The sequence below is a fragment of the Pleuronectes platessa genome, chromosome 8 (genome assembly GCF_947347685.1).
Source record: "Pleuronectes platessa chromosome 8, fPlePla1.1, whole genome shotgun sequence".
NCBI classification, from domain to species: domain Eukaryota; kingdom Metazoa; phylum Chordata; class Actinopteri; order Pleuronectiformes; family Pleuronectidae; genus Pleuronectes; species Pleuronectes platessa.
Genome location: NC_070633.1, coordinates 26,562,259 through 26,572,625, shown reverse-complemented (window position 1 = coordinate 26,572,625; position 10,367 = coordinate 26,562,259). Strand labels below are relative to the sequence as shown.

The following is a 10,367-nucleotide window of genomic DNA, read 5'->3' as shown; positions in this document are numbered from 1 at the left end:
TTTATGGTTTCTCAGTGGTTTCTTTCTAAAGATAAACTCCTGTGGCCTCTTCTGCTCTGGCACCTGTTTCCACACTGCTGGCGTTTCCTTTATATACCCGACAGAAGAGCTCTGCAGCCATTCTGTGCAGTGAAACCTTATTTTACAACTATAGTTTTGAAAATTACAAATCAACTTAGGCTTTCATTGAAAACTATGATAAGAAATATTTTGTTAAACAAATTAAACATCACAATTTATGGATCTCAAGTGTAATGAATGACGATTTGCTTGTTTATCAGCAGGATCAAACAGAAGCTACTTCACCGATTTATGATATAGGATTTCTATATCAGGCATATTCAGGGAACTGATATCCATGAGTGTGTGTGATGTTGTGCAGATTGACTGAATGCAAGTTGCCTGTTGGGCCTTGATGGTGGTAAACGCACAACTGTTCTCTTTCTCCTGGATTATGAAACGTCTTCTATATGTTTGTGAAGTCAAGGGTTTCCACTGATGTTTGGGGCAGACAGTAAAACATGGATTCCCAGATGTGTCACTGTGACTTCTAATTTCCTTCTTAATTTTGTGTTTGCTATGTTAAACTCCCACCTCCCTCTCATGGCATAAACACAGTTGGGTTCGAGGCTGCTCTGGCTCTACCGTGACGCCACTGTGACGCTGTTATTTAACTCAAGACAGCCAGAAGCTGATCAAAGAGTAAATGGAAGATTTCACATCGCTGTCACCAACATCTCTGACATGCAGCACACACACACCCAACAGGAAAAGGATTGAAGATAAGAGAGAGAGACAACGTGGTTTATGAGAATCATGACGGTTGTTTTTTTGTATTTGTTTCCAGGTAAAAGACGGTAGCTTTAGCTTTAGTTGTTTCTAAGTATTGAAAAATAAGCATTCATTCCATTAAAACAACTGTTTGATCCCGTGTGACCTTTGAATGATGATGTAGGAGGGCAAGTATTCAGAATTCAAACAACTAGAATAACTTCCCGAACCACAAAGAATTTAACAAAAAACATCCACTCTGTCTGGAGGTGTTCCTTCCCAGTAGATTATTCCCACTGGGGTCATTAAACCACCACGGTTGGCATGGAGGTAGAGTCGGTGTTTAGCAAGGAGCTGTGCAAACCAAGCTGTGGACACATAAGGAAACGTAGGCAAATATCGTTAAGGAAGTGGACCGAGACTAAAAGACAACCTGGCACGACTAATTTCCTCCCATGCTCCAGGAGACGGAAATGTAATTGTGGTTTTGGACCTGTAGTATTTGTTCTCCCACACTGAAGTGAGCGTGAAGAGGTGTTTACGAGAACATGTGGTAGACTCAGGTGAGTCAGGGCTAGTTAGAAATTAAAAATAGACTGAATTCTAGGGTTGTTTCCATGATAAATAAAGAAATATGATTTTATGTAGGAGGTTATGACACTGAAATCATTTGTCATGGCTTTCCAGTGTCTAGGGTTTCAAGGTTAAAGGGTCAATCAGATAAATATGACTTAAAAACTTTAAAATAAATGTAAAAAATATAATAGAATTCACTTTACACTCTAATTTGCTCCTTTCTTGGATCATTGTCTTGCCTCCTAGTTTTACCCAGGAATGTGTTTGAAATGTGCTTTTATGAAAGAGTCAGAAAGACGACAACATCACCCCCATGTGGTAGAAAAAAATACCTGAGTTAGAGTAACATTTTTATTTTTTAATATAGTCCTGACAAAAAACTATTTTTTTCTACGTACCAGTCATATGAAAAATCTAATTTGACATTTATTGCAGGTTAAAAAGATAAAAATAAAAAAAAAGTTTGTGTCTTGAAGATTACAACATCATCAGATTCTCCTGTGCACCAGTCGCTTGGTCCACACCAGTGATGACCTCTGCATCCGTCTGTAGGACCAGAAAAAGCAGATCTAACGCTTTCCTCCACGCTTCCTGCTTCACGCTCACATTATCATACACGTCCATTCCGTTGGATTTCAAATCGCTGTCCTCGTTTTCACCCTCTAACACAAGTTGAGATAACTTAGCAGCGATGTCCACGTGTCCGTCGTGTTCCTGCAGCTGTTGGCTCACAACAGTCCTGGCTCGGACTTTTGAAACCCGGCCCGTGTTAACCATTACTGTGGATATGTAATCAATTAAACCATCTGCCATGAGGTGCAACACTACCCCCCTGTCGAGGTCGGCTGCTCCTCCTGCTGTGGATTCCTGCGTGGAGTAAGCGGTCACCGCTCGCTGTCGAAGGTGATGAACACAAAGCATTTCTGTGGCTCCGGCACCCGGGAGGACGGCTCTGTCTTTCAGCGCGTGGTGTAACCGATAAGCACAGGCCCAGAACTGATCCTCCAGGGCCTGCAGCTTGCCACGTACGCAGCTTGTGAGGATCACTGTGAACAAGCCGCTGTTCCCACCGGTGGAAATATTCACAGCTGTCGAGGACTTCCTCTCAGAGCCGCCGCCGAGGTCCCTCCGTATCTCCACCTTCACCCCGGTGCCCACGCAGTGCTTCGTCAGCTGAGTGGCGTAGGTCACCGGAACACCTGCTGTGGCATCGGCGAACGCCTTCAAAATGGAAGCCTTCACTTTGTCAACAACAAGCACACGACGTCTGCAACAGTGTTGAATCACTTTCTCACTCGCGAGCCCACTCACGAGTATCAGGTTCACTTCCAGATTGAGCAGAAGTGCCACAACCTTCACCATCCATACTTCCTCTTCGTCTGAACCCAACGCCAACTGCTCAATCACGTGCTGCACCCCCGCTGGTCTGCTGAAGCCAAGATGGCGGAAGGTGTGTGACAAATCTCCATTGATGAGAGCGACCTTCAAGGGCTGATCTTTTAAATGATGGGCCACTGAGGCCTGTTCATCAGACAGAAGGACGATGCATCCTGGTAGAACACACGCACGCTCCTCTGGTAAACCAGGGACGACACATGTCACCACTTTGGTGACGTCAAATGTGGAGCAGCTGACATCCTGATGCAGCTTCACGGCTTCCACGACTAAATTCATTGCTCGGACACAACCGTGACTCAATCCCTCAGCAATGTGTGCAATGTTAAAGACCTGGTGAGGTTGTGGTGCTGTTGAGACATTTTTAGAATCAGGCTGACAGAAATGTCTGCTGAGCTTTATCTTCCTGTGTCCACTGGGGTTCAGAGTCTTGTGACCAACACTCGTTGTCCCTCGCAGGTGGAGCGACGCCCGTGAATCCTCCGTGATGGGTTCCTTTGACACCTGAAGTCCTAATCCATGACTTGTTGTCGTGCAACTGTCCGGTTTCACTGCACCGAGACCATCAGTTGAGATGCTACATTTCCTGAGGACATCTACACATATATCGAACCCGTCCGACATCCCCGAGATGATGCGCGACACTGAGATTCCTCTGTGAACGCACTCCAGAGCGGCCCGGCTCCACGCGCCTGCCAGGAACAGCAGGCATCCTGACCCCGTGTTGTAGACCTTCTGCTGGGCCTGAACAGTCTCGTGAACCAGCTGGGCCACGGCGCTGCTCAGCTCCAGGTTCTCAAAGATGCGAAAACACGAGCACACAAGAGCCGACTCCCCGCTCGTGTCATCTTGGATAAATTTGTACCTTTTATCGGGGCCCAGAGACGAATGGGCCACCGCTGCCAAGGCTGCGAGCTCCTGCAGCCCAACAGGCTGTCGAGGGTTTATCTCTGTGCTCCTCAGCATCACTGCAGGGGTCCGGACTGTGGAAGGAGGAGAAAAGTTCACATGTTTCATCTTTTACAGAGAAAAAACAAACATATTCTCATTTCATTCATCAAGTTGAGTTTATCCGTAAACAGGAAGAACATACAATATTAACTAACAGCTGAGCAGACTTTAGCAGGTTAAGCTAACTTCAGGAGACACAGTGACTTTACATCTAGATTCAGGGCTGTGGATAAAAAATGCTGAGGTGACGTCACACGTACGCATGTCACCTGCGGTATAAACCTCACAACATATCCATAAAGAACAGAATATTACCTTGTTTTATTACAATAATAAATTTCTGTTTTCCGCTCCCAGCTGATCCGGCTCCAGACACCAAGCACTGCGCATGCGTGGAGTGTCCCGGTTGCTGGGAGACAAGGACGCGATCTCTACCATTGGCTGACTCTGTTTTAAAACCCGCCCATTCTGCATTGCCATTGGCTCATCCGCGGGGCGTCACGGCGCTGTCGCGGATTCTATTGGCCACCTGCTGTGTCACGTGACAGACAGGAGTCGATCCCGCTGCTTACAGATCAAATCGTGGCAGCGGCAGCTCCCGTAGAGGGCACTTCCGGTGGCAGCTGCCTCAAACCAGCGTGACATCAAAGGCAGATGAATTTCATCAGCGTGGTATCAAAGGCAGCTTCTTTGAAACCGGAAGTGTCTCTCCGAGCTGCCGCCTCCTAACTACCGTTGCCACGAGCCGAGCTCCTGCTGGTTTGTTGACGTCCGGGCATCGAACGCAGCGCAGACGGTTCCTGGTTTGAATCCCCTCATTTAAATGGTACAACTTGTGCGTACATGTTTGAGCCTGAATCAACGTGTAATGTTCTACGTTCGGGCTTTATTTCCTGCTCGGAGGCTGTTTGTTGTGGTTGTTCGGCAGCAGCGTGGGAGCTAACGCTAGCTAGCTAGCATGGCGGCTGCAGAGCTGACCTGTTGTCTGTTGCAGGCGTCGGGCTACAGGAAAGCGGCTCCGGCGGCGAACCCGAGGAAGAAGGCGGGTCCCAAAGTGGATCTGACCGACGAGCAGCGGCTGGAGATCAAGGAGGCGTTCGACCTGTTCGACACCGATGGGACTGGGACCATAGACGTCAAGGAGCTAAAGGTCAGATCCCCTTCCTGTGTGTGTACAGTGTGTGGTCAGATCCCTGTCACGGTGTCTTCAAAAGGCTCTCAAAAGGGATGGTGCCCCCCCCCCCCAGAGATTGAAATTCACTCCTCACCACTATAAAGATGGAGGGGGGGGGGGGGGGGTGAAGTGCTTGAGTCCACAAAACACTTGTGAACTTTCAGAGTAAACAACAGTTGCTGCCAAATCCAATACAACTGGTGAGTAACTGGTGACCACTTCTTCCAACCTAGAAAAACAACAGAAAATAACCATAACATGGCTCCATCCTGCTCCTGTGATGTCATCCAAGCGTCTGTAAGCCCCGACATTCACATTCGACTCATAACTGGGTCATTTACACCAAGTTTAGAGGGGGTCTCTGAGGTTTCTACGTATTTTTACCCTGTTTTTTAGTTTTTTAGTAGTTTTTCCTGACTCTTGCTGAGGGTTAAGGACAGAGGATGTCTCACCATGTTAAAGCCCTATGAGACAAATTGTGATTTGTAAATATGGGCTATACAAATAAAATTTGATTGATTTGATTGATTTTTAGCCCTGATGTCAAAGTTCTTGCTGATTTCCTCTTGCAAGTGTACTGCAGCGGTAACAAGGAGGGTGTCAGAGGACATTTAGACTAAAACATGGTGTAAACAGGATTCCTACGGTCATGAAAAACCTGGAAAAGTCATGGGATTTTTAAATGTGTTTTTCCAGGCCTGGAAAAGTCATGCAAAAAAATTAAACCCCCAAAGTTTTGGAAAAGTCATGGAAATTTGTTATATTCATATTTTCATGTCGTTCATTTACGCTGAGTTTTAAATAATTCATATGCTTTTAAAGAAATATGCTCAAAATATAAGCAGGCGTACTTGGGTTTGTGTCATTTAAGGTATACTGTATGCCTTGGAATTCTCACTGTTAGTCTAAATACTACATTTTGTCACTTTTTCGCGTATACACCGAGATTTCACAAAATGTTCGGTCATGGAAATTTGGTTTAAAGTTATTGAAAAGTCATGGAAAAGTCGTGGAAATCCATTGGTCAAAATGTGTATGAACCCTGTGTAAATAAAGAATGAAGAGATCTGGCTGCAGCTAAGTTTACCCCTGAAACCCCAGAGGAGTTTTGTGGACTCAAACACTTTCACTTCTCCGTCCATCGGCATAGTGGTGAGTGGATAATGAGTGAACTTTCATTATCCAGTGTTTAGTTTCTCTGCTCCCCACCTGGGTAACTGAGGTGTGAGTAAACTGTGGGTTCTTTTAAATCAGAGCTGAAAACATTGTGGTTTACTGCAGCTTTCTCATAGTTTTTAACACATTTCCTGTCTTTTAAATGCATTTTACTGGCATAATCTGTTTTAATCCAATGATTTGATGCTATTTTTGTGGGATTAGTCTATTTTAATATCATATATTTCTGTGCCTCGGAAAAACCTTGCATTGCCTTGTGGTGCTATGGAAATAAATTAGCCTCACCGTGCATCAGACGTTGTGTTGACGTGGACAAACGTGCAAACGGTGTCACAGCAGCGTCACGTGTGTTGTTCCTTCCCGCCACAGGTCGCCATGAGGGCTCTCGGGTTTGAGCCAAAGAAAGACGATATCAAGAAGATGATCGCGGACATCGATAAAGAAGGATCCGGGACCATCGACTTCACAGACTTTCTCAGTATGATGACCCTGAAAATGGTGAGTGTGACGCTGCCGCTCCACGAGAGAACCTGGAAACATCTCAGAGGGCCCATGATAATTCTGCTTCTCCTAACCGGGTCAAATCGCTGTGTGTGACACAAGTTGTTTGGTCGTTAACAGAGTGAAAAGGACTCCAAAGAGGAAATAATGAAAGCTTTCCGACTGTTCGATGATGACTGCACGGGGAAAATCTCATTCAAAAACCTCAAGAGAGTTGCTAAAGAGCTGGGAGAGAATCTCACAGACGAGGAGTTACAGGTACTGTGGCTGGCGTCTGTCCCCTTTTCTATATTTCAAGTTTTTAACTTCCACCAATAGTTTTTTCGGGGATTGATTCTTTCATTCAAGTGCAAATCATTGGCTTGTAAATCCCACGATGCAGAACCCTGATGTTCTATTCTTACATTAGATCTGTTATAATAGTTAAAGGTTTAGTGGGATGGATTTGTTGACATCTGGTGGTGACGCTGCACATTACAACCAACAGAATATAACTTCACCACCTTCCTCTTGGGAGTGAGACGACCTTCAGGGGACATTAAACTGTGAAACACTCCCTCGAGAGCTTGTGTTAGTGGGTCCACTCTGGGCGAACCATGGGAGAGTGTAAGCCTCCATGTGGATGTTAATGTTTCATTCTGAGGTAATGAAAACACGCTTTTAATCTCAGATGGTTAAACATTGATCACAACGTGATTATTTCTGCCTCAAGATCCCACAAAATCCCACACACTGAAACTATATAACACTCTCGAAGATAAAAAACACTGAAAAAATATCATGTCTCCTCTGATTCCAGCAGAAAACATTATTACATTACATTACATTTCATTTAGCTGACGCTTTTATCCAAAGCGACTTACAATAAGTTCAACCCCGAGGGTACAGACCCAGGTAAACAAGAATCAAGAAAGTACAAGCCTCCGGAAGTAAGTTTTACTACTACGAATAAAACTGTAACACTTGTGTTCTTTGGTTAACTACTTCCCCCGACTTTGTAATATTCACACGTGATATTAATTGTGTTATTTGTGAGGAGCCTGAGACGACCTGTATGACTCATGTTGTCGGACGAGTGAGACTTTCATGCTGAAGTGTGTCTGTAGTGGAGCGTTGTGTTTCTAATGGCCCCGTGTTTCTCCTCCTCGTAGGAGATGATTGACGAGGCGGACCGGGACGGGGACGGGGAGGTCAACGAGCAGGAGTTCTTGAGGGTCATGAAGAAGACCAATCTGTACTGAGCTCTTTTGTTCCTCTGACCCTTTTTTTATAACTCTCATATTTATCTGAGCAGTTTAAACAGTAGCATTTTTTGAGACTTGTTTTGTAAGTAAATCTTTTTTAACATATTGTATCTTTGCACATGACTTTCTACAATGCAAGACAAATAAATATATTTCGTCACAGTGGATTTGTCTCCTCTTGTATTTGAACCTTTAACCCCTCGGGTCGGTGTGGAATTTAAAGCGCCTGTAAAGACGCAGTATCACATTAGAAAGGTTTAATGTTTCCATGGGTCTAAAGCGACGTTCCCGTTACTCTCAGTTTCTGACTCCGTCTCTTTATTGAAACCCTTTCGCTGCAGAGGCAGAAAAGTTGGTGTGTGATTCTCCGTGCAGCCTGCAAAGCACAACCCGGCAACAATGTACCGATGAACAGTGAAAGTCGTATGACTAGGTAGATGTCGACTAACCAGAATAGAGTGTGAACCCGAAGTGAGTGTCTGCAAAAGTCACTTTCACTTCACGGTTTCTGAACCGAGTCACCGTCTGGTGAAGATTAAGGACAACACGCATTTATCTACATGTTCTGATCATCTGATAGTAAAAGATGCTCCTGTTGATTAATTGTAAAAAAACAGCGGAAATCTGGCTCAGGCCAAAACATCCTTTAAAAAAAAACAGGATATTGTAGTGACGTGATTTTCCGAGCCGTCAGACGGCTGTTTATTATTTTGAGGATGCTCACCACTGATTCTGAAAGTTCTATATATCTGTCTCGACAGAAAAGGAACATCAGACGGAAAATGTGAAGTGTTTTGTCCCAAGATGAAAAACGGTCCACGTACACAATGCTCGATGGCACAAAAAGATAAATATAGGCACATGCGCAGTACTGTGGATTTACAAAATAACAATTTAATCACAAAATTAACAAGACCAGTTCAAAGTCAGGATTAACTTCTGTTTTAAGACAAATTACTTTCACTTTGTAGAAAATTAAAGAGGCAGAACCCCCCCCCCCCCCCCCCCCCCTTCTCTGGATTTCTCACATTTCTTCGAGTTCTTTGGCTGAAACCTGGAGGTGATATAGATGAGCCAAATCAAAAGGCCAGTATTTCAAAAGTTCACCTCGTGTCATTTGCTATGAGTCAAATTCCGCCGCCTAACTCAGAGTTCAAAGGACACCACACACAGCAGGTGAGAGCTGAAACATGGGGCTGCAGCTCGCTCTGAGTGGACACAGGCCAAATAGAAAATAGCACCGTGATGAAATATGAGATAGTTTGGGAGAATGTTTCGTTTTTTGAGGTGAGGTAGCTCTATGTTGTATTTGTCCAGACTTAATAAAGATGGACGACATGACGGCTCCCCTACAGTGAAGCCAAAGCATCTTGATATCCCCCTGCTGGCTGTCTGCAGTAAGGGTATTAAATCCTGCCTCCTCTATGTTAATGGCTGGGACAGGGACATTTCAATGAGACCTCAACGGGACAGAGCTACGGTCCGAAATATTCAGTTGTTTTCATGTAGAGACAAACACAAAGTCTATCAATGTGTTGAGTGGAGCTCAGACTGTGTAGATCACTGAAACACACAACTGAATGCTGGATGTTACCCATGATCCTCTGCTTCCTCAACCTGAAGAGCTGCTGCGGTAACAAATTCACCAAAATCTGTTTAGAATTCTTCATATTTTAAAGGTTTTCTTGCTGAATATTGGAGATAAACTCAGTTTTTTATTAAACTTCTAAGTCTTTTTAACTGATCTACAGTTCAGCTTCACTCTTCAACTTGTTGGAGCTGATTCTCACAGTTGAAGCTCTCACTCAGTTCTTCTCACAGGAGATCGAACCCACCCGTCAGAGTTAAGAAGAAGACGTTCAGGCTGAGGAGTGGGAATGAGGGAGGAAACATTCTCCACATTCACAGGCACTGAACCATCAAATCATGACGCTGCTCTGCTAAGGAGACAAATGTGTGTCTCTTTAATTTTGTTGTATTTTCTACGATCACAATAAAAAAATTAAAAAATGTTTTAAACCACCTCAGCCGAGACCATTCCCGCAAAACCAGATTGTGTTTGACGCGATGTTGCTAAATTCACAACTTTATTCAAACCTTCACAAAAGAAAACAAAGATATTAACTGAACTCATCACTTTGTGCTGTATTCGCACGGAGCAGTCATTCTAAGGGAGGGTGGGCGTTGCTCAAACGGCAGATGATCTAAATTAGAACAAAACTTTCCTATTAGGAGTTTGATGCCTTCTTTGAAATGGTAGTTTCGTGTCTTTTAATGCCGCCGTAGCCCCTCAGCTGTTATTCCCCTGCTGCTGTGGTTGAAAAGCATTTTCACATCACACAAACACGTCTGCTCATAACTCCCACTGCTCCGCCGCTCGCTTTGCTTTTCCCATAAAATGATAAAGTTCCAAAACAACTCGGGGCTGTAAGTTGGGTCGTTGCCGGTAAAACATGAAACATGTGTTAATTACCGTTTAAATGTCAAGGATGTGTGTCACTGTTATACAGCAGCCAATAATCACAAGCCCCCTGTGGGTTAGGAGACATGAAGGTAATCTAATAACCATCATAGAGCCC

General features: G+C 44.4%; 2 protein-coding genes across 3 annotated transcripts; one reads left to right on the top strand and one right to left on the bottom strand.

Annotated features, from left to right (window-relative positions):
• Positions 1-1,684: 1,684 nt before the first annotated feature.
• bbs12 (Bardet-Biedl syndrome 12) lies at positions 1,685-3,730 on the bottom strand. The gene has a single exon (XM_053428700.1). The coding sequence runs from the start codon at positions 3,706-3,708 to the stop codon at positions 1,825-1,827; it is 1,884 nt and encodes a 627-aa protein (XP_053284675.1). The 5' UTR covers positions 3,709-3,730; the 3' UTR covers positions 1,685-1,824.
• Positions 3,731-4,369: 639 nt separating this feature from the next.
• cetn4 (centrin 4) lies at positions 4,370-7,953 on the top strand. 2 transcript variants are annotated; one of them, XM_053429578.1, is made up of 5 exons: positions 4,370-4,519; positions 4,688-4,843; positions 6,413-6,541; positions 6,665-6,802; positions 7,032-7,685. In XM_053429578.1, exons 1-5 carry the CDS (start codon positions 4,517-4,519, stop codon positions 7,062-7,064), a joined length of 459 nt encoding a protein of 152 aa, XP_053285553.1. In that variant the 5' UTR covers positions 4,370-4,516; the 3' UTR covers positions 7,065-7,685. The 2 variants fall into 2 exon arrangements, with proteins under 2 accessions (XP_053285553.1, XP_053285552.1); XM_053429577.1 differs by lacking the exon at positions 7,032-7,685 and adding an exon at positions 7,696-7,953 and having other exon boundaries at positions 4,372-4,519.
• Positions 7,954-10,367: the final 2,414 nt, after the last annotated feature.